This window comes from Drosophila kikkawai, chromosome 3R (assembly GCF_030179895.1).
Source record: "Drosophila kikkawai strain 14028-0561.14 chromosome 3R, DkikHiC1v2, whole genome shotgun sequence".
Lineage (NCBI taxonomy): Eukaryota > Metazoa > Arthropoda > Insecta > Diptera > Drosophilidae > Drosophila > Drosophila kikkawai.
Window position 1 is genome coordinate 12,070,195 of NC_091731.1, and position 24,432 is coordinate 12,094,626.

At 41.0% G+C, this 24,432-nt stretch overlaps 2 protein-coding genes and 1 long non-coding RNA gene across 4 annotated transcripts; all 3 read right to left on the reverse strand.

The window, feature by feature from the left end:
• Positions 1-197: 197 nt before the first annotated feature.
• On the reverse strand, positions 198-4,905 carry by (focal adhesion protein tensin). The gene is made up of 2 exons (XM_017164807.3): positions 2,675-4,905; positions 198-886 (listed from the first exon to the last, which is right to left on the reverse strand). Exon 1 carries the CDS (start codon positions 4,872-4,874, stop codon positions 2,754-2,756), a length of 2,121 nt encoding a protein of 706 aa, XP_017020296.1. The 5' UTR covers positions 4,875-4,905; the 3' UTR covers positions 198-886; positions 2,675-2,753.
• Positions 4,906-8,018: 3,113 nt separating this feature from the next.
• Positions 8,019-23,343, reverse strand: mura (murashka). 2 transcript variants are annotated; one of them, XM_017164730.3, is made up of 8 exons: positions 22,868-23,343; positions 20,616-21,046; positions 13,563-13,902; positions 13,155-13,502; positions 11,727-12,856; positions 11,479-11,663; positions 11,252-11,364; positions 8,019-11,190 (listed from the first exon to the last, which is right to left on the reverse strand). In XM_017164730.3, exons 2-8 carry the CDS (start codon positions 20,969-20,971, stop codon positions 10,984-10,986), a joined length of 2,679 nt encoding a protein of 892 aa, XP_017020219.1. In that variant the 5' UTR covers positions 20,972-21,046; positions 22,868-23,343; the 3' UTR covers positions 8,019-10,983. The 2 variants fall into 2 exon arrangements, with proteins under 2 accessions (XP_017020219.1, XP_041633561.1); XM_041777627.2 differs by lacking the exon at positions 22,868-23,343 and having other exon boundaries at positions 20,616-21,349.
• On the reverse strand, positions 15,219-20,604 carry LOC138928861 (uncharacterized). Its single transcript, XR_011445261.1, has 2 exons — positions 18,010-20,604; positions 15,219-15,378 (listed from the first exon to the last, which is right to left on the reverse strand). It is a non-coding gene; the product is annotated as an uncharacterized lncRNA (long non-coding RNA).
• Positions 23,344-24,432: the final 1,089 nt, after the last annotated feature.

Sequence of the window (24,432 nt, forward strand, 5' to 3'; positions counted from 1 at the left end):
TTAATTGTTCAACAAAAGCCAGCGACGACGACGACTCAACACATGTCTGTTGATATATGACATTAACAACAGCCCTGAAATGTAGAACGCGCAGTGTCTGTATTTTTAGTTAGATAACAAAGTTTTAGCAACAGATGCTGCCTGCTGACAACTTTTTGCATGTAAGTATCTCTCAGTAAAATAATAGTACACCATCGTTATCTGTTTAACAACATTGCACTTTATTCGTTTATTTATATTGACTGCATTAGTAAAGCTTAAGACTATTACGCAAATACATATATGTTTAGATATTACTGGTATAAATTAGGGGACTTGTGGGGGTTTTATTCAACAACTTTCTAACATTAACATTAATCCATTTTAAATTATCTGATATATATTAGTTTATTTCCGTTTGTCTGACAAGCGCACCTTGTAGCCGTAGGGATATATATATATAAATACGCACACACAACTCAAAAGTATATATTATTTTTTCGCTAATAAAACGTCAACTTTCGGTGATCAATTCCAATTCTCAGCTGCACAGTGGAACTGGTTTCCTTAATGTGTCCCAAACACATCATAGCTTTGTTTATATATTCGACATATAAACAATTATGAATTGGCACTTCCACCAGCTGTTATCAGGCTGTCTGGGTCCGCATCCACTTGCCCCACTGTGCATTTAGTCAATTCAAGTTGATAATACACACATGTGTGTATTTTAGCTTTGCCATAAATATATTGCCGCCTTCTCGGAGTGTGTGCGTGTCCAAATAAACTACGGCTGACATCATTTTCTGTTAACATATTCGTAGTTAAGCTCATTATATCGCAAGACACAATTTCGTAAAGTGATTAGTTAGTACATCCCACAGCACTGGATGGTGGGTGGGGGGGCCTGCAATGGAAAGATGAAAGAAGAAATTCGTTTAGATCAGAGCAGCAACAGCAAGGTCATAAATCCCCAATGTATGTACAATACGTGTTCATTTTGTTCGTGTAGCAGTTGCTTAATTGCAGATCAAATAGATCATTCGATCGGAAAAAACAATGGGAGCCCCTCGAGGCTAAATACCAATTGCAGGGGGCCCCCATTTTTTAATAATAATATTTATTATTTTATTTTCAGACCTCTCTCAGGTTTTATTTACAGAGTATCTTTTATCCAAGCCCCCCTTATTGGGAGAGAAACACGAATAAATAGAGAAAATAAACGCAAACGCGTCTGGAATTAATTTTTGTGTGTTCGATTCAGTTTTTCTAAAATGCGCAATTGCCGCCGCCCGCCTTGAGTTTGTATGAATTTATTTAAACTTTTGCGCTATATACTGGTGTACGCAAAAATCGATTTCTATGAACGAACGGAACGTCTGTTTATTTGCATATTTTGGCTTTATAGTTCAAGTGAAAAATTCCAAAGATCCAAAAGATTCAAGGTGGAATAGGACGACCACCTTAGAACGAACGAGTTTCTTATCAAGTGATTCCAAAATATCTTCTAAAGCTCTCTGGCATAAACAGGGCATCAGGAATTTATGATACTCGTGGGCAGATCTTTTTTTAGCCCCCCTCACCCAATTTTACTACTGACTGGATCACCTGGCCGGCTGATAGCGAAAATGCTCGCCCGTTAAGTAAGGTAAGTTAAGTAATGAAAATGAAAAAGTTGCCTCTGTAGCATGGCAATGCACAGTTAAGCGCTATAGGCCTTATCGGGCGACCTCAGCACATGACCGTGAAAGGAGGGGAGGGGAGGGGAGGGAATTAATCAAATCGAAAGAAATACCAAATTAGGCTACCAGCTACCGAAAACCTAGGTGTGGTCCTTTCGATGAGAAGGAAGCTCCATCGAATTTGAATCTCAATCATTTATGGGCAACCAAATGACTGACTGACTCATGACAGAAACTTCCGTTGCGAAAAACCTATAGTCAGAGTCAGAAATGTTAGCCAAATGCTTCTATATGGGGGCTTTGGATACGTGTGTGCTCGCTTGGCAGTATATGGAGACCGTTGAACAAACAAACAAACAGACCAGGCATTATGTAAAGTATACAAACTAAAGACGAGCCCCAGCCAACGGAAGGGCGGCCCAAGAAACTGAAGCGTTTTTAATAGTTTTCCCATTCGGTGCGAAGAACGATGATGAATGAATTCCTCCCAGTAAGAGCTCAGTAGAGAAAATATATGAGTAACCATAATTATTCCATGTAGCTTTTACCCTAAACCTTTTAAGTTAGCAATTAGTAATCATCCTCAAAGAATGTCATTATTAGTTTAATGTCTTACACAAAAAGATAACACAAATAGATTTCCAAGTGCATAACAAATCGTTATGACACCTAAACTTACAAGACAAAGAGAACTTACAAATGTCGCAAAATAGTTAATAATAGAAGAAATAGTTTAAATATTTCCGAAAACAAGCCCCCTAGGCCAAACAAAAATATAATTTTCCATGGCTTCCACTATTCCAATCATAATTACCGAATAATCTAATTTCATGCATCAATCAAAAGATAATAGCACTTCAGAAATCGTGAATCATCAATGAAAATTTCACAGACCAAGTTCACTCAATCGGGGGCCCACAGTAATTGGCAGTTTCACCTTTCAAGGCCGGCCCACACCCAAGAAATGCTCGTTTATGGCCCATCACAAACTGCACCCCGTCATGCTTTCTCACCTGCTCGATGGCTCCACTCCAGTGGAATCCTGCTGGCTGACCTGTAAACCCATGCCCGCTTGCCACGCCCCTTGCCTTTCTAAAGGACGTAGTTGCGCAGCTTTTCCGTGGGCAGGGTCCGATTGGCAAAAGAGACAATCGCCGCCGCTGGCTGGCTTACGGTCAGGTCACAGAAGACATGGCACTGGTTGTCCGTGGAGCTGTGGGATCTCCTGGCCACGAACGCGAAGATGGTCTTCTTTTCGGAGTCACCCTCGCTGGTCCACATCCGGTTCTCGGGGTCGATGGCGCAGTGTGAGATGACATCCGCCGTATAGTGCTTCCGGAAGAACTTTTTGCGTGTGTTATCCGTGAGGGTTATACCCTGCGAAGAGACCTTGAAATGGACCTCCGTGGGCTGCGGCATCGGGCGTTGGGCGTACATCAGCCGGATGGCCTTGCGGATAGCCTCGTTTCCAGTCAGCGACTCCGTGTCGCAGGAGAATAGCCACAGGACGTTGGTGGCAGCACCGTGCGTGAGCAGTTGCTGCTGAGCCGGCGTTGTGGCCCTCACCGGTGGCACTATGTCCCGATCGGGCAAGCGGAGCAAACAGGGCAGCGCCAGCTGGCTGATGGAATGCTCGAAGACCAGCGCAGACAGTGAGGTGAAGACGGGCTCATCGTCGCAGCCCTTCAGGTGCACTCCCTCCGGCGTGGGCTCGATAAGGAAGTGACGCACCAGCTCTGCTGATCCAGCCGGTGGTTGGGCCACTCGCACCACCAGACCGTACGAGTTCTTGTAAGTGGTAGAGTCGCGAACCAAAAAGGTGCCTGGCTGGGCCGAAGCCAAGAGAGCGATGGCGTCCTCGCGGGTCAGATTGGGCTTGTACCAGAACTTGGCGGAGCTCCTGGCGAACTTTACGGAATCAGCGGACACCTCCATAGGCGGCAAAGCTCCGCCTCCGCGACGCGGACCCGTCTGGTAGATGGACTCCGAGGCCAACTGGGTCGACCCAGTTGATGATGCCGACGAGGCTGCCCCAAAAGGCGTGCGCGGTGTGACCGGAAAGGCGGGCGTTTCTGGCCTGCTGGTGGGACTAGGCGTCATCTGCACTTGGCCATTGGTATTTGGGTTGCTCACTCTCTTCGCACTAGTGGCATAGATGGGCGAACCCGGCGATGCCAGCGATGGCGATGGCAATGGAGCTAGCTGTGGCGCAGCGGCCATGGAGAGATCGCGCCGAGTGCGCGTGAGCGTCTCCAGGTGGTTCTGGCCATAAACGGCGCCCAGTTGTTCCAGCGGCTCCAACTGCTGGCGTTTGTGGGTCGCTTCCAAGCTGTTAATTGTGTGATAATTGCGTTCCATGGTCGTCCGCCGATTGACCACGCCATCTGGCACATCCTGCTCCCGTCGCAGATCCTCAAAGTGAATGTTGCGCGTGGTGTAGGGAGCGGGCTCCTCCTGCTGTTTCACGTCGTCCAGGTTGAGGTTGAACTCGAAGTCATAGTTGTACTTGCTGTTCGCCGGGGCATTTGTATGGCCATTCCGCAGTACTCCGTTTCCGTAGCCATTGCTAGCATAGTGATGGCGCTGCGGCGGAGTGGGCGGCACTCTCTCTCGTTCCCTTTCCCGATCTTCCCTTTCTCTATCCCTGTATTCGTTGTACACCTTTTCCCGTCTCTCGCGGAGCTGCTGCTCGAAGGTATCTCTCAGCGGCGTCGGTGTGGTGCTGCCCGATCTGTAGTGGTATGTGTTGGCTATGGTGTTGGTGTTGGTGGAACTACTGGGACTAGAGCCGTTTCCGAGTGTTTTGCGCACCAGCAAAGGGCTCGTTAGACGGGCCGGAGGCTTTATCATATCGGTGGTGGCACCGTTACCACTCCCCTTCCCGCTTCCACTGCCAAAATCGAACGAATCGAGGAAACTATCCGCTCGCGTCGGGGTCGGAGTTTTGCGTAGCGGCGTCGAAGTTTTGGCTATTCCATAGCTAAATGGCAACGAATTCTCGCGCGCGTGATAAGGTATTCCGTTGCCATTGCCATTTCCATTTCCAATTCCAATTCCGCCTCCACTAATATTCCCATTTCCATTCGCCTGCCCATTGCCATTCACATTATAGTTTTTATAGTAATTATTGTTATTATTGGCGCCGCCGTATTGGTATTGGTATTGGTACTTGTGGTCGGCGGCGGCAGCGCTCTCTTCGTACGGCGACCGCATTGTTTCGCGAAATCCAAAAGACTGATTGAGAAAAGCGAGAAGATACAACTCGCGGCGTAGAGTCAGTCGGCGTTGGCGGTGGGGCTCCGTGTTCGAGTTCGCTCTTTCTTTGCAATTGGCGCTCTCTCCCGCTGCCTGTGTAGCGGGCTCTCGGCGTTTGTTGGCCAACAAACAACAAATCAAGCTCTGTAGTGGTATTTTTGGGCACAGTGGGTCCCGGTTCACAGCAATGCACATTTATAGGAATTTTTGACTAATTGGGTAAATTTCCCAAGTCATCACTGCGTATAAGTAATTTGTTACGCATTTTTTAGACATTGCGTATGAGTAATATTTTCAGGAATCAGGAAAGTGTAGTTTCTTTTAAATACTTCTGCATCTTAATGAAATAATTACGCTTTTCAAATTCAATAAATGTTAAATTAAATAATTTCAGAATATTGCTCATACGACCCGTACGCCATGTAAAGCAATTAAAAATGAATTTAGTAAGAATGTCATTACCTTTTTTTATAATGAAATATAAAATAGAAAACTAAGCTTATCAAGCTAAATTAAAAGAAAATATATATTTAAAAACGATTTTGCTTCCTTTTTCTTATAGTTTCTAAACACTTTTCGCGCCATTTTCGAATTAAAAAAGTCCACTGGCATGTCCACATTGTCATTGCGAAAGCTAAGAGCAATGTCAAAAATAGAACTGACAAATTTGCCATGAGTATTTAATGCTCCACGCCCACTGTAGCTCAAATACGTGCACGCACACATGGTCCAAAGGTGGCGTTGGATGCCAAGAGAGATGCCTCCATGAGAGCGCCAGAGACTGGGAGAGCGAGAGAGACGGCGGTGATGTCATCCCCACTTATTTACGAATACACACGAACGACAGGCGACGATCGTAGCAACCGAACTAATCAAAACAAGCTATCGAAGCCAATAGAGATTAGGGTTCTCGTAAAGTCGCATCCATGCACGTTGGACGGGAATTGCGATCAAAGAACCCGCATGCTGCTGCACTTGCAACCAGAAGCGATCGGTGTGGAGTCCAATCGATAAGAGTCTCTCTCTCTCCGCATTGACCTGCTCTCGCAGCAATCAACCCCAATTGGGCCCATTTAAAGGGGTAATTCAACGATGGCACCCACTGTAGCGGCGGGCACGTTCCCCGATTGCATTCTTGGATTCGTTTCGCGTTTCCATCAATTAAATTGCCTCAGATTCTCCATCTCTGAATGGGTTTTATTTGTGTTCGGTGGCTCTGAAACAGAGACGATCGTCTTTTCCACTCAAAAAGGGGGTCTCTTTCTTATCAGCAAATTGCGGTCTATTTTCCCAGCAGGTTCAGGTTGCACTTTCCCAATGAACTTTTGCGGCTATTACGCATACACACGCGAACGAGAAACAAATACACGTTGGAAAAGTTTAGATTTTAAACATTTTTAATTTAAAAAAAATGCTTTTACATTTATATAAAAGAAATCAAAGGCGAAATATTTGGTAAATATCAAGTTTTTGTGGTTATCAGCGTTAAAATTAATAGTGAAAATATTTAATATTTATACTTGAAAGGGAAGCTTCCTTATTTTTTTCGGTGCAATCCATAGAGAAGAAGCTGTCGCATCTTTTTTGATTTCTCAACATTTTCTTGTAGAAAGTGTCGTGGTCGGCAAGAGCAGCAACAATATCTACGGCAATAACTGAAACCTTAACCGCCAAGTGACGTCAGTGGGGCTACAGCTACAAAGCACAACGACAATAAAAAATAAATCAATTACAAAGATTATTTTTCGCTTAAAAAGTAAATTAAAAAAGTGGGGAAAGAAGATTGCAAAAAAGCTGCGGCAGCGGTGATCTTTCTCTTCTTCGTCCAGCAGCCAGCAGCAGCAGTTGTGGGTGGCAAATAAACAAGTTGCTCTCTAGCTCCCTCTCTGGGACCTCTTACTCTCTCGGTGACCCGTCGTCATCTAGTGCTCTTGCTCCCGCTCTCCCACACTAGCGCCATCTCTTTCGTTGGCCTTAGGTCCCTAGTTGGCAACTCGTTTACCTTTTTTTTTTCGCTTTTCGCCTCTTGCTCCGAACATCTGTTGTTGTTAACTCTTTCGCTGTTGTTGCAAATCTGTTAAAACAAAAACAAAACGTAATGCGGAATTTTGGAAATGCCAATCACAGCCATATGTGCCATATGCTGCGACAACCCGAGATTGCGGGCCCATGTGGCCATCTAATGTTGGTTAAACGCTGGAAAGTCGTCGCCCAGACAGTTAACGACATTTTGAGTGTGGTTTTTGGGCGTGAAAGATGCGATATGCGATTTAATTGATTCCAAACGTCCAAATCATGTGATCGTTTTTGATTGCCACTCGAAATTCGACTCAAGACTACAGGTTTCCATGTGAACCCCAAGGGGATCCTGGCCTTAGTTGATTGCAGGGTATTTATTGAAAATATTGGATAAATATGGGATAATCTTTGCAAACATTATTATATTCAATTTATACAACAACTTTTTTATTTAAAAAAAATCTTTAATAGATTCAATTTACAAAAGGTAAACAAAAAATTAGACAATAATAAAAGACCCATCTTCTTTTAATTTTTTGTTTAAGAAGTACATTTCCAGAAATATTTCCCATATTCATGAATTAAAAAACACAGCTTTATTTTATTGACGTTCATTGAATTTTATTGAAATTTTGCGAGTTAATACAAAACCGAAAATTGAAATTATTGTAATTAACATTAAAAACGCCCGCTCACCGTTACAATGCCACTGAAAAAACGTTTGTTGTTGTTTAATACTATGGTTAACTGATTTTACAATTACTAGAAGAGAGTGTGTCTCGGTTCTTGTCTACAAAAATGTAAAATAATAGTCACATTTAAAATTGCATAAATTCTAGACATGTGTAGATGTTATAGTATGTCGTACATATTGGTTTTTATTTTGTTTTTTTTTCTGGAGAAATTCTCATGCATAAAATGTTTCTGTATTTTATAATCATTCTGTTGTTTTTTTTTTCGTTTTTGGTTTTTCTTTACTTTGTTTTGTTGTAATAATTTGGAATTATGCATTATATGTTTTAAATTTTATTGCATTTTATGTAATTAAATATATATAACGTACATCACAGCAAAACTTTATAATTTTTTTTTTGTTTTATTTTTATTTTTTTTCACTTTGTTATACTATAAATATATTTTTATGATAAGCTTTTGATTTTTGTTAATTTTTTGGAAAAATAATAAACCAGAAGAGAGTTGTTAGAGGAAAACTATTCGATGGAAACACCTAGTGTTAGTGTTGTTAGTTCAGGATAGACGGATAGATATAGAACGAACTGAAGATCGTTAAATTATCGGGAAACCGGATCAAAAACGAATACGTTTGTTAAAGTTAGAGTTTATTTTCTGCTTAGCTTGGTTGATTGAATTTTTTTACATATACTCGTAGGTAATTATGTCAGTGCACGTACAAAAGGTATTCAATTCATGTATATAATATATTCTATATATAATTATTTGCTTTTATCATAACGTTCTGTTATTGTGACAAAAAATAAAGTTTTTTTTTTTTTGGGTTTCATTCGTTTATCCTTCAGTTTGATGTTCCTACTAATAAAATTCTAGAAAAGCACAACACCTTTACAATGGTCTTTTGGAAATACCATTATTCATTTATAGATTTAAAACAAGAAAGAACGCTACAGTCGAGGGGTCCGACCATGCAATACCCGGTACTCGATTTCCTTTGTGAAATTTATTACATATCTTAAGGCGCTGGCATTAAAACTTCATTTTCAAATCAAAATAAAAAGAAAACTTTTTAGATTCTGTTATTTAAGCAAACAATTGACGGATTGTGTTGGTAAGTTCGAAGGACACTCTACAAGTACCGGGCATATTAAATACACACACATTTTACATATATACTAGGTATCAAGATTTCGGTAATGCATAGCGTTATTAAGGATCTGAGAACATTTGGGGCCTTAGGATTTGGGGACTCGGGGTGGGCTGTAGTGCTGGAAACTCTCGCTATAAGCAACGGATGCCCCAATACGATACGATACGGCTTGCTGCATAATACCCGAAAAGGCTAAACTAACGTTATGTATGTATATCGTCCACTCCCACAAAAAATCAATGCTATCCATAGTACAATATGCTATAAAAAGTTTGTTGAGTTAGTTTCAATGGTTTTTGTTTTTAATACGAATGGAGGGCAGGAATCATTTCAATTTACTTGTTCATCGTGTTTTTCTTCTCTCATATTCTCGTTTGGTTTAGTTCCACGTTAATTGGTTAGATATTTATTGTATGGTACTTGTACATGTATATTGGTAAAAATTGTTTGCTGTCCTTCCCCGCTGCTTCAAAGGCTAGTGCACGTAGTTCGCATATCATAAGGAAACTCTATATATCTGGGTGTGTGTGTGTGTTGATACTTGATACTTGCAGTACTCTCGCGCATCTGATGCGAAACATTAATTTGTAACTTTAGACTTCCTTCCTCTACCCTTACTCTCTCGCTTTAATAGACAAGTCACGTTGATTCAAGGAGGTTTATATGTATAAATATTTAATGCTGGTGTTTAGAGCTACAGACGTTACAGTTCGAAAGGCAAAATACTACGGAAGTAGGTGGACGCCGGCAGCTGGCCCTGGAAAAGTCTGATTACGATTACGATACTCGCGTGTCCTGATTTTTGCAAATTGCATTGTGTTTAATTGCGCACACGTCTACTACAAATACATTAATAAGCCCACCAAATATACATATGCCTCTAAATTCTTATTACGCTTGGTTTCCCTCTTCTCTCGTCTCTAGTGAGTGTGAATGTGAGTGTATGGTGTATGTGTGTGTGTGTATATATATGCATCTATATAGTATATATGCTGAAACGCTTATCATCCGCTCCTCTGGTTAGTCGATTTCAAAGATTGCTTATAAGTTTCAAAGTTAGTTGCTTCCGTTTATAGTTACTAATTCTCAAGTAGAAACGAAAAAAATATATATATGTGTATATATGTATATACGATTTATGTTTTTTCTTTTTTTTTCTTTTAAAGATATACCGTCTCGTCCTTCACATGTTTTGTTGTTTGGTTTTTGCTTAGTGCAAGAAGAAGAACTTCTTCAGTGGGTTCAGTTCGTACAATTAGTATAAAATGCAATGCACTATATATATGCTGGCTTGTTTGTTTGTTTGTATGTATGTCGTATTAGGATAAATATAGTATGTGGTTACAAAAAGAAACTAATCATAATAGTAGTAATTACAATAAAGTACGAAAGAAAGCAGCAAATATGCGAGCCCAACTCAAAAGCAGAAAACACTAAACACAAATCCTAGTTTCAAATCTAAGTATACATATACATATTCCATTTTGTAGTATTTACTGTATTTAATTTGGAGTTATTCATAGGTATAGGCGTGTGTGGACAGCAACAATTCAAGAGACACTTTCCCTCATTGGCAGCGGCCCCCCAAAGTCCTTTAACATTCGTTTCTTGGAGACTAATAATTCCTGAACTCCCCGCAAATTATCAAGAGAGACCTTTGGGAGAACGCTTCCAAGCGTATGAATACATATTTGTTCGTATATAGTTGTTTTTATGGATATTGTAGGATATCCTCGAGAGCGAAGAAGGGGCAAAGGAAATCTATAATGAATATTGTGCAAATCTTGGCTTATATACAGACACTTGTTATTCATTCGGCTTTAATACACGCAAATATATATTAATATATAAGTATATCCCTAAGTCAAATTCTTGGTGGTATGCCTATATGGGTTACTCCTAGTTACTCACATACAAACTAAGGTCTACGACAAGCTATTGAAGAGGCTGGCTGCTGCGAGATGTGCGAGGGCGTGGCCGAGGTGCAGAACGAGTCGGGCTCTGGCCAGGATGTTGGCGCTTATATATATAGCTGAGGGGGAAGCATCGACGGTTTGGCAGTTGGATTCGTTGCGCGGTTGATGATGGTGGGTGGCCGCATCCTGGGCTCTTCCAAATGACTCCTCCACCTCGTCCACTGTGTCGTCCACCAGGAAAAGTCAAAGCGGCAGCTATATGGAATTGCTATTGTGTTTTCTATGGCGCCTAGGCCGCTTGGCTCTGCTGGGGATTAGCTGTAGCTGCTGATGCTGATGCAGAGGTTCCTGCCACCTCGCCACTGCTGTCGTCACTGCTCAAAACGGCTTCGGCTACGGCCGTTGCCTGAGCCTGCGCCTGGGCCGCATGCTGCTGTTCGGAGCAATCAAAGTAGTCCGAGGCATTGCCGCGGCAAATCGGACAGGTGCGATTCGACTGAGGCGTTGGGAGTTGCGATTTAATAATTTATTTTGATCAAATATTTATGGATACTCACGCGCAGCCATTTGTCCACGCACTTGGCGTGGAATTCGTGGGAGCACGGCAGGACTCGCAGCAGCTGGCGCAGCTCGAAGTCGCACATGCACACCACACACGATGATTGATCACCTGAGGGAGAGTATATGTAGGAGATATATTAGTAAAACAAGAAAGGAAACTAACTTACATTGCTTTACAGTTGCCTACTTATTAGTGATATTTGTTATGTCGCTTCCTACTCACCGTTGTGCACCTCCGGATTGTATTTGTAGCTGGGCAGCTGATCAATCTCATTGCGGGTGAGTCCCCTTGGCTTCGCTTCGCCCAAACGCTCGGCCAGGCTAAGCAGCGCCTCGTAATTCTCCGTCTCGTTGGTGTCACCGGAGTTCAGATCGTGTTGGTTGTAAGGCGAGAGAGGGAACATGGCCCTAAAATATGAAATAATTATTAGTATTTGATTGATTTTGTATGGATTTGCAAAGAAAACCTACAGGAAGTTGAGCAAGAAGCCCGGGTTAATGATGCCCGACGTGGCCTGGATCTGCACCGGGGCCTGGTGGGCGGCAAGTGACTGCGGCGGCAGGACGTGACGATGGCCGTGGTTCGCCGGCCAGAAGCGCGGAAGGCGTCGGTGGGGCGGGAATGTGCGTCGATCCGACGAGATGATAATCTGCTGCGGCCCGGCGGACATCTGGGCGGTTGCCTGGGCGGCAACGGCCGCTGCAGCAGCCGCTGTGGAATGTAGGTGGTGCGTGGCGGCCGCTGCCGCCGCTCCGCTCAATGGAGTGATGTGAATACCCGGTGGCAGCTGGTGGGCATGCGGATGGGTATGGGGATGAGCGTGGGGATGGCCATGCGGACCAGTTGGCGGACCACCGCCGGGGCCGTGATGTCCGTCCAAATGGTGGGCGCCCGGTGGTGCGATGGGTCCCAAATTGGCCACCGCAATTGTGGCCACGTCCCGCTGATCCTGGTGGGCGCTCAACTGGGCCTGAGCCAGCATTTGCTGGGCGGCAGCAGCAGCGGCGGCCATCTGTGCCTGCGACGGAACCGGTGTCACTTGCAGCGGCGGTGGAGCCGCCAGTCCTGGTGGCGGAGCGGCAGCAAAAGGTTGTGTGTAGACTCCGTGCAGGTGGCAGGGCGCCAAACGGGCCTGCGCCGGTATCGGGTACGTGCAGAAGGATGCCCAGAAGGGCTCTGAGGGACGCAGCTGCAGGCTGACGGGCACCTGATTGAGATTAAGGTCCACCATCAGCGAGGCGGGTGGCGGCGGCGCCGGTGGATAGCCCACGCCCACCGCCTGCTGGTGAGTCGGTGGCGGCTGCGGCGCTGCTGGTACTTGCTGCAAAATTGGGCCCACCGTGCTACTTGTGGGTGCTCCCCCGGCGCCTCCTCCGCTGCCGCCCAAATCCCAAGGCGAGCGCTGAGCATGTGGCGGCGGCACTTGCTGATGCTGCGGACCATAGTGTGTCTGCTGCTGCTGGTGATGGTGCATTGGATGGTAGTTTGATGGCGGCTGCTGCTGCGGATGAGGATGCGATGGGGGACCGTACTGCTGCTGCGTGGAGGTTGCGACGTCGCGTAGTCGCGGACGACGGAGTGGCGGACTGCCCTGCTGCATCTGGATATGAGAATTATTATAATTTTAAGAATTTTTAATTAAACGACCACGCTTTTAAATCTCGAAGAGGTTCGCAGGAAGCGGAAATGAACTACAAACAAATTATTTGCCAGAGTGGCATTCTTGCTGTTATCGATAACGAATTAGAGTGGCCAGCCTTCAATAGAAAGCGTAGGTTACGAAGGTTAATTATTTTTGAGAATTTGTTTAAGATAAATAAGACATTTTTATTTATCTTAACAAAAATTTTAAAAATTCGCATTCATTTCTCTGAAAAACAGTATTTTAGTCAACTCACCTGAGCAAGAAGACACCTGTGCTGGGTCTGAGGGCCGTTCTGGTTCCTGCCAGAGATGCGGCGGCGCTTGCGCGACGGACTGTCCGAGTTGAGGCCACCGTTGGGACCGTTATTTAGTGACAGCGACGAGCCCGACAAGCCCGATCCCGACGGGAGTTCTCCCATCAGCCCGGGGCCACCACCAGATGATGTGGAGGCACCACCGTTGTTGTTATTATAACCCATGTGCTGGTAATGGGATCCATTGCGTCCGTAGCCACCGCTGCCACCTCCATTTCGCATGAAATTGTACGAGCCGTCCGTTCGATCCCGGTGGTCTGGTCCGCCCTGATCCGAGTTTCCGAAGTGCTGGTGGATGGAAAGATACTTAAGTAAAGCACTTTTAAACTAAAATTTCATTAAACTTACATTATTTAAATTCCTGTCGTTATAGTTGCGCTGGTGGTGTCCAGAGTGGCCGTTCATGGGCGCGGGGGCATTGTTCTGGTGATTGTCGGACATGTGTCGGCGTCCGTTGTGGCCGTGACCGTTGCCATTGCCGGAGTAGTCCCGCGACAGAGCCGGACAAACACCACCACCGCGACGATAGTTCATGTAGTCGGGTGGCCCTCCTCCATTACCATTATTACCGATCCCATTCCGGCTGTTATTGTTGTAGCCACCGCGCTGCTGCTGCTGCTGCTGTTGTTGGTGGCCATTGTGGCCAAGATTGGCCGAGTTCCCTGGTCCCTGCTGTCCCTGGTTGTGGCTATTGATGGGTGCGGATGCGTTATTAATTTGATGTGGTTGTTGTTGGGCCATCATCGACGACGACGCAGACGCAAACGAAGACCCATGAGGAATTATATCGGTACAAGAATTTACATTCACAACATCAGTAGGATTACTATTTGTTGTTGGATTGGTTGGATTGAGATTTGTTGCTTGGTTGTTGGCTGAATTTGAATTCGTTCGTGTTAGCGGGAGGGATTGGCGATTAGTCTGTATTTGTTGTTGCTGTGGGTTATGCAATGGATGGTACTGGTGTGGCGGATGAAAATGGCGCCGGGATGCGGATGCGGATGAATGGTTCTGACTACTAAGCGGCATCGAATGGAAATGGACCTGATCGGCGGAACTAGGATGGGAATGTGAGTGGGGATGGGGCAGAGGATTAGGACTAGGAGTAAACGACACTAGGGAGTGGGTGAGGGGTGTGGCAGGTGCTAGCGTGAGGCACAAGCGGGCGGGATTCAGTCTCACAAGGGAAACGGACATGGAACCATAGGTGTGGGTCTGTGGACACATCTCGTAATAGCTGGGATACGAACTCTGGCCGTGATTCGGCGGGGAAGTACTACTAATATAAGGCTGCTGCTGCTGCTGCGGAGGACGCTGCTGACTATTCGAAGGATGGCTGCTATTCGAATGCTGTGGTGGTGGTGGGTGGTGCATTGGCGGGGGATGTGATGGATGTGGGTGTTGGGGGGAATGGGGATGATTAGTGTGACTGTGGCTCTGAGTGTGACCATTGTTGTTGCTGTTGTTGTGATGATGATGCGCTTTGCTATTATTGTTATAAATACAAGTTCCGCTAGAATTACTTGTTTGTACATCGCTGGATTTTCGATTTTGAGGTTTGCAGTTGCAGTTTGTTTTAGATAATATGTAATACATATATACGTATATATAGAGAGTATATAATATTCGGTTGTACGAGATACAGTTGAAAATTGTTCAATCAAATCAATGCAGTAGCAGTGTGTGGTAGTATTAAACACAACCCATATATAGTTATTTGTATGCAATACATGTACAGGTAGTAGGTAGTAGTAGTAGTAGTGGTGTATATATGCAGAGTGGTAGCCACACACATAATATACGTTATTTATATAGTTTTTTTTATTATTATTATTTTGCAGTAGTTTTCGGTTTTTTTTTTTATATGAAGAAGAAAGAAAAACGAAAAAGATAAAAATAATATTTATGTAAATGGCAAAATGCAATAATTAGATATTAGTTTAATATAGATATAGGTATATAATATCAATATTTACACACATTTAGTATAAAACAAATACGTACGTACTAATTTGTTTCACATCGTTAGCAGATTTTTCTATTTTCCTTTTTTTTTTCTGCTTTTTTTTTTGGCTTTGAATGCATTTTAGATGGAATTTGGTTAGTTTGCTATTTTATTTATTTATTTGTGGCTCGCTTTGATTTTATGCACACTACGCTTAATCTTAAAAATTGATATCGAAATCGAATAGGAACGGAAACGGAAATCAAAACGACAAATGCCAATCGCACACTGTTCTTCAGACTATTCAAATTTAACGTAACGTAACGTTCTCACTAGCACTAACACGAGAGAAATTACATTGGATACGTATAAATATATTTAAGAGAGATAGAGAGAGAGAGAGAGAGTGCTGGTCATGCTCCAAAACTATACAAAAGAGAACATAAACCGAAAACGTAAATAAACTGGTACAAAAACAACTCGTACGTATAATTTACGGTAAGCTTGAGCTTTTTTTTCAGCCTGTGTGAAAAAGCTTTTTACGAAATACTTTTAGAATTTGTTGTTATATTTAGCAGGGTGAGAACGGAAACGGAACAGAACGGATAGGAGAGATCCCGGAGGATCGTGATCGAGCTGGGCACACACTATATGGTTGAACTTATGCCTATTAATTTATGTACATACACACACACAGCAAGAGAGTGGGGGGAGAGGGGCGTGTCTAAGCGCCGAACTTCTAAATTTTAATCGTAATGTAACGTAACGAAAGCCGGTGTCAGCGCAACGTAGTAGTATGCAACTCTTACGGACTAGATGCAAAAGCTGCGATTGCAACTGACTATAAATCAAAGAACAATTATAGAAGACGACAAATTATGGAAGAGTATAAGAAGTATGTACAGTGGCTCACAGCTTATTTCGTGCAGAGGTAAACTTGAAATTCAAACTTGTATATCTGACAAACTATAGGAGATATGAAAAAAATTTAAACGCAGTTATGTTTAGTAGGGCTTAAGCATTTATTTAAGCCCTTGATTGTTTTTCAATTCCACTAGATAACGATAAAAACTTTAAAAAACGAAAAATATTGGTTATTTTTATGTCACAGCTTATTTCGTGCAAGAAAGTTTATCTTAAATATTTCGGTTTTGCTTAAACTTACAATTTTTTTTGTCTTAACCTTATTTGATGACGTCCTCTAAAAGAGTTTTAATTAAAGAAATCAACTTTTCTGAGGACTCCTTTGGAATCTTGGACCATTCTTCCAAGGGGGCTGTTTTGAGACCATTTTTATAAGATATCGACCTCTTGCGGATGTCCAGATCCAGAATCGCCCACAAAATCTTAAGGACGATAAGGTCTGGTGACTGGGCAAGTGGATTCACCACATTAGGGCAGTTCCATATCAACCTGGTCTGCACAAGAGTCGATTTTTGCTTTGGGTCATTGTCATGGTAATGTCAGAAAATCCGCTTTGGGCCCAATATATCGGCGATCTGGAGCAAGTTATCCTTCCAAAGTTGAAGGTACATATTCTAGCCATATTTCCCTCGATAAAAACCAGGTTTTCAACATCGGTTGCCGCCATACACGCCCAAACCATGCGAGTACCACTACCATGCTTGGCTGTAGGGGATCGGTTCTTGTGGTGAAGCTCTGAATTTGATTGTTTTCAAACATATTGGTCTCGGTCCGACCTCATAAATATTGAATTTGGTCTCGTCTGTGAAAATTAATTCATTCCAGAACGAAATCGAATGAAATTATGTGATCCTTGGCCAATTTAAGCCTGCACTTCGGATTTGTATTGGTTTCGAAAGGCTTTTTCCGGGTTACTCGGCCTTTAAAGATGTGTTCCCGTTATAAACGGCGGACGGTTTCCACGGAATACTTTTAGGCCATTTCATGCCCAACATTTACAATTAGTTTTGTCGCCAAATTTTTTGAATTAACATTAATTTTCCGGATAATTCACCTTTCCTCAAGCTTAATAAAAATTTGGTTAGGAGCATTTCGGCCAATATCTGCCTCACGATTTTCCCGATTGAAGCTTGGGATGATTTACTGAACAGCACTTAGGGTAAGGTTAATTATTTAAGTAATATTTCGCCAAGTTTTTGCATTTTTAAAATGATTAAGGACCAATTCCCGCAGTTCGATAGTCGTGCGGAGCGCATTTTGTTAATTCACAGAAAACTGTATTTTCCTGTGATATGAAAAGCATCGGAGGGATAAATAAATTAGCTGATATCGCCTCCAATGAGTTACAAAAAAAATTAGCTAATTTAAAATAACAATTTACAAGTTATATGTACCCAACGTTTTTGCACGAAATAAGCTGTGACATAAAAATAACCAATATTTTTCGTTTTTTAAAGTTTTTTTCGTTATCTTGTGGAATTGAAAAATAATTAAGGGCTTAAATAAACGCTTAAGCCCTACTTAACATAACTGCGTTAAAATTTTTTTCATATCACCTATAGTTTTTCAGATATACAACTTTGAATTTCAAGTTTACCTCTGCACGAAATAAGCTGTGAGCCACTGTATATACTGGATAAACTGAGTGTGACAAAGATCATACAATGCTGTTCTTGTTCTTATTTATTATTATTGAATTTGTTATAACTGTTATTGTGGCTCGCTTAAAGTTACATACACACACACACACACACAAACAGTAACCGGCAGTAGAAGAGAAAGATTGAGAGATAGAGCTAGGGAAGTAAAACATAAAAGGAACGAAAGGGAAGGAATGCTCGAGATATGAAAACAGTTGATTTTTCATCTATTTTTTCGGTAATTTGTCGGTTTTGCATTGTTTTAAGTTAATTAATATTATTTTACTTTTTGTTTTTGGTTGGTTTTGGTTTTTTGGAATTTCTATGAGGTACATTTTGATTAAACATTCTAAGCCGCAGTGTGCAAAATGCAAATAAATAAGTAAAACATTAAGCTGAGTTTGTTGATTATTTGCAAAACTCGACTCGGTTTTGGGCCTCCGACCTACGCAAAGTTAAGCAGAATACATCAATCAATCAATTGTCGTCAATATACTTAGCTATCAATCAAGAAACTCAACTAAAATGCATCATTCATAAAATGTCGAAATCGAAAGAAAATTACAACTAGTTACGGTACGGTTTGGATAAAGAGGAAATTTTGTAACTAAATTCATACTTGGCTTGCACTTTTCACGGTTGCATTTCACATATTTATCATTATCGCATTTATGTCTGTTCTTGGTTTTTCAGGTTGTTTGTTTTTTAGTTTAAATTTAACGAATAGCGTAAAACGTGAAGCGACACTATGCGCAAAACGAAAGAAAGTTAACCAAAATAAAAAAAATAACCATAATAAAAATTTAAACATTGTGGGTGGCGGCGGGATTGGGCTTAATATCGGCTGATAATGTACTGAACCTATCTGAAAGACTGCTTAACGGTATCTGCACAATCCTGACTGCCTTAAACATGGAAATTCTGTGGAAAACATTATTCAGCTTATTTTTTTTTTTAATTATTATTTTCCGTTCCAATTATATATTTTAATTATTAGTTTTCGCAAAGTGAACTGGTTTTTTAGTGCCCCATTTTTGATATGAAAATACAATACTTCAGCAGGAATGCTGCTTTTAGCAATGCTAACGACTTTTATGCATTTTATCGAATTTTTAAGACTTGAAAGCAAATTAAGTTTAGTGGAAAGTTTCCGGAAATATCAATTTTCTCAATTAGATTATTAGTATTAATTCATTTTTAGAGCTACAACTTTATTTGGATAAATCTGTGTCCCTTTCTACTTCTGCTATTGGATAAACCGTTCTTTCGATGATGCATGAAAAGCACTTACCCGCCCGAATTAATTATTTAACTGCTTACAATTGTCGTTGGTCGCTGACTTTTCCGCCGGAAATTCCTTCGCCGCGCTGCATTTTCATCGACCAATCAATTATAGCCACTTAAGTCAACCGGCTGATTCCTGCTCTTAACAATCTAAAAGCTTACAAAGGAACTACGAGTAATTGCCAACTACCAACGCGGGAAATACATAGTCGGTGGGAGGAAAGGAAGATAAGCCCCTGGGGGTGTTGTTGATGAGCCAGACAGAGAGATAGAGAGAGTGGGGCGGGGAGAGAGATAGCATGCTGGTAAGTACTTAAGTCCGTTAGGCGCGCTTTACTCAAAATCAAGAAGAAGCGTTCGGGACAAAGAAACGACTACGAAACTCAAGAGAAATTGCTACTTAATAAGTTTGGTTCGCCATTTTCAAGTGCTTTTCATGCATTTTCTTAGGGAACGGAACTGTTTTGAAACATGGAACGTTCTTTATAAGATGTTACAACGGAAATGAGTAGTTTCTGATTCGGTTAATACGGTTTCTTCTACGGAACTTGACACTGCTCCATTGTTATGGTAATAAAAGCGGTTAAAAAATGTACATACGATGAACATTAAGTAAATCAAAACTCTGTTCTTGCTGGGCAGTGTACTATGTCGTGTGTGTATAGTATGTGAAATGTAATTTGAATGCATAGATACAACGGTAATTAGTAGTTTGTGTGTGGATGGAAGGATGGTAACGGTAACGGTAACGGATGGTTAGAGGTGTATGTGCCAATCTCGACGAGGAACAGAACACAAAAGTTACAGTACGCAAAAGAGAACGCAAGAGAGTTACAAATGATCGAGGTATTATATATTCGTTATGCGATGCAAGCTTTTTAGTGCTTCGAAAATTCAACGGTTAGGACCAATTTTAAATGTTTTTTTGTTTGTTTTTGGTTGCACTACGACACGCGACATTAATTACAAAATTCTCCCTTTAGCCTAAAAGCGATTTTCGATTTTTCAGTTCAGGTGTTTTTTTTTTTTTTTTGTTACGAAGTAATCGATAGATAGTAGATAGAAAGTAGATAAACTGTTCTAGTTGTGGCGGGGAGTTACAAGGATATGTCTTGTTAGTCATGGATGGAAGGGGATCGGGAGGAATAAAGGGACTAAGGGATCTCGGGAGCGGTTCGGATTAGAGCCCTGTTAAAGAGACTTTAAAGACGAATTTAAAAGAATCTATGCTTGAATTTACATTAAAAAATAATGGAGTGACTTTAAATCAACAGTTTTTAATCAAGGATGATCTCAAACTTTATAAGTCATTTTCGAAAAGGTGAAAAAACATTATTGATTGTCTTTCCAAAAATCCATGATCTTTCACCTTGAATTTGAAGCTTGTAGGCTTATCGATCTCAAATTTCTTTTCACATAATGTGATAAATTAATTTCATAAGTCTACTTTCGATCAATAAAATTCTCTCAATACAGGACTCTAGTTGGGATTGGAATGGGGTTCGTTTCAAATTCGCTTTTTTCTTTTTTGGTAGGTTGTCACTTAAAACTAACATAAACTCGATCGTTGAAGATCGCTGCTAAATGCAAGCGGCTCTCGGCTCTTACCAATTTGAATTTCTGCCATCGATAGCATCTTTGTTATTAACATTGTTGTTGCTGCCACTGTTGTTGTTGTTGTTCAAATTGGCATTGCACCAAGGACTGTGGCCAGGTAAAAGGCTATTGGAGCGCTGTTGCTGTTGTTGCTGCTGCTGCGCCTGTTGGGCATGCGGATGTGGGTGCGGATGCGGGGAGTAGAGCATGCGACCGCCTAATCCTCCGCCTCCACCGCCGCCGTTACCCCCACGATGTGAACGGACCGATGAGGAATTGCGGGAAAAGGGCCGGCGACTGCTGCCCCCATGATTGTTGCTCTGGTTGTTATTGTTGCTGCTGCTGCTGCTGGCATTGGAGTTGAGCATGCTGCTGCTGCCGTTGTCGCACTGATGTGTTTTCTATTCGAGAGTTTTCTTTGGGCTTTTCTTTTATTTACGCAGCTGTGGGGCGGTAGAGGAAACGAGAAGGAAACGAAACGATTTGCTTATAAAGTGGCCGCTTGTACACTTAACTATTGCTGGCCCCGTTCCGTTTGCAATCAATAGAAATTTAGCACTAAAATCCAAATCGATCAAAGTTCATATTTTTTTTTTGCTTGATATTTAATTAGACTTGAGGCTTAGTTCGGATTCGCCGGCATTCGCAAATGCTCAAAGAGTGTTAATAATTTTCCTAATTCGTGTTTTTATGTATTTGCGTAAAAAATACAAATAAGTGTTGAAGTTTGAAGTTTCAACAAAATCTATATTGTGAACACAGGTCTTTGTAAATGAATAAATCATAAAAAATAGTTAGTTAGCGACTCGTTAGGATCTTCAGTGACCTTGACCATCTCTCACTTCATTCTCTGTATTGTTTTTCAGTAAAAATTAATTTGTATGGACTTAAATATATTCCAAAAACTTTGTTAAAAAAACTCGATCGATTCAGATTCCCACCATTTCAGTTAAAAATCCAAAACGGAAAAGGGTTTGATTATGCTCTAGTTTTTCTAAATGGGGTTTTAGGTATATTGTTTTTGATTACATATTTGTGTTTGTTTATTTTTTATTTATTTTGGAAGTATTCTAAGCCGGACCCGCACTCCAGAACAGAAAGCAAACAACCAACAAGCCAACATGCTCAATAACAAAACATTTATGGTTTCTCTAGTAGGCAAAATACTTACTTAGGCAAGAATAATAAAATATTTATATATATATATATATATATGTGTGTGTGTTTTTATATATCGATATTGGGTGTGTTTATGTGTGGATATATATATGTAGATATTTATTGTAATATCGTAATAAATAAAACAGCAACAATTTTCAGTTTGTTTTAACAGTGTAGCTTTAATAGGTTGTCAATTAATTATATGGAACTGAGATGAGATACGTGCGTGGTTAGTTTTTCAACTATTGAGAGGTATAATAAGTACGATATTTATGTATATAAATTCATGTTCGGGGGTATATGTATGTGTAAAGCTGCCGATACAGGTACGGATATACGATTTACGACGATATATAAAGAGTTAACAGTTAAGGGGAATATTATATTATGTATATGTATGTGTATATGAGAGCTATCTCCGCCGACTCCTTCCGCAGCAAATGATAGGATAGATAAGTGGCAACGACAAATTTTACACTTCCAGCGATTTTCCAGTTTTTCAAGTTGTGTTAAACACGATAACCCATCGTTAAGCTCCCCTCTCGCATATATACATACATATCTATATCTAAATGTAGGTGTTTTCGTTTTACATGAGTGTGTCAACTGAACATAAACAATATTAGTGGTACGGTTTCGGTTGGGTATCGGGTATTGGGTTCTTGGGTATGAATGGTAGGTATGTGGGGCGGATGACTGATTACAAAACTTATCACTTATCGCCCGGCGGGCAGTTAGTACAATCGAAGGATTCCAGATCAAGAGAGCGACAGATAAAGAGGTTACACTTAACGTACATGTGTTGTATGTGTATGTTGTTGTTGTTGTTGTTGTTGGGGTGTGTGCTCTATAAGTAGGTAATATAAATAGTACTAGGCGTAAAGTAGAAAACGAACATGTGCAAAGTAAAACAAACAGTGTGACAAAGTCGTGTTGTCGTATATAGAGTATAGAGTATATAGCATAAATGGATGGGTTAGATCGTATTTGGAACCATTAAAAGAACATAGGACAAATACAAATAATTACAAGGTACTTGGTACTCTTTTTCATCAGTCTTCTAAGGTATTTTTAACAGGTATACAAAAAAAAACGAAGCTTACAAACTAAAGCCGTTCGGTTGCCAGTTGCGGTAGACAGTTGATTGATTGGTTGGTTGAGGTTGGTTGGTTGGACTTGTAGGCAGTTCGAGGATTATTCTTTTAAAAGTTGAGCTGAGCTTGAGTTGAGCTGAGGTTGAGGTGTGTGCAGTTTTGCAGTTGCAGTTGCAGTTGCAGTTGCATTTGCGCTTGCTTTTGGTAGTTGGTCAGTGAGATTGAGATACAGATACAGATACAACAGTGTCAACGGCAACGGCAAATGGCAGGATGGCGGTCTTATGTGGTACATACGGGCATGTATTTAGTATACATTTTTCGGTTTAGTTGCTTTTCGGTATCAGTATCAGTATTGTTGTTGTTTTTTTTTTTCTTTATTTATTTTACATGTGGCTATATACGAGAGTCAATATAGGGAAAACACTTGATGATCGGTATTCGGTTTGAGAGACGTGTGTGTTAAAGAAGCGGAGCACGTCTGGCCACGGCCGTTAACAATGCAAATTTACCACCAAAACCAGCAATAAAATATTGTATGTATGCTAAAACAAAGAAAATAAAAGTAAAAGAAAACATTGCTATTACATTCAGTTGAGAACTAATTACTTGGATCGGTTTAGTTTGGTTAGCAATAAATGTATGTATATAGTATGTGGATATAAAATATTTAAGTAAATACCTAATGGATTTATATTATTTATAAAAGCCTGGTTTTAATTGCGGCCAATGGGTATTAATTAATGCCAATGTAATGCAAATTAGACGTAAAAATAGGCAGGCAGATACAATATACAAATGCTTGACTATCATATAACGACAATGGTTGTAATTGTGGTTTCATCATATACATACATTTGCAGTTAAAATAATAGTGCTGTGTTTTGGGCTGTAGTCTCTTCCCAAAGGTGTTGGTCGAAGTGGAGCGAAATATCTTTTAAGAATAATGGTTAATACTGGGGCAATTAACTTTAGGGTACAAAAAAAGGAAAATTTAATAAATATCAGAGTAAACAAACCTCAAAAAGTATGTATGTATATAATTAAAAAAATATAAATATATAAAAAATATTATACAGACAAGGTAAGCTGAAGCGGATAATTGTTTGGGTTATTATTTTTGTTTTATTTATTATTTAGAAATTATAAAGAAATTATATACTTGCGGTATAGGTAGGTTTGTAATGAATTTTTATAGTTTTAAACCAAGTCAAAAAAAAGAAGATTTATTTATTTAACAATAATTAAATGTAGAAAATTAAATTCTTCACAAAAAACCAAACTTAAATCGTTGCTGCCATAGAAAGGGTTTAACTATTTTACGTTTATCAGTGCATGAACGCCCCTAAGTGATTAAGATATTTGTAATAAACATTAGTTTACAGATAAGATAAGCTTTCTAAACATAGATAAAACGCTAAAAGGGGTCTACTGACGTGATGGAGTATAAAAAAAAAAGAAACAGCGATATAGGGCTCCCCTTCAACGCAACACAGAAACAGACTACACTTTGGCCATTAAGCGCTATTATTTCCACCACAACTGTGCCTGTGTATGCGTATGCCCAAGGAAGT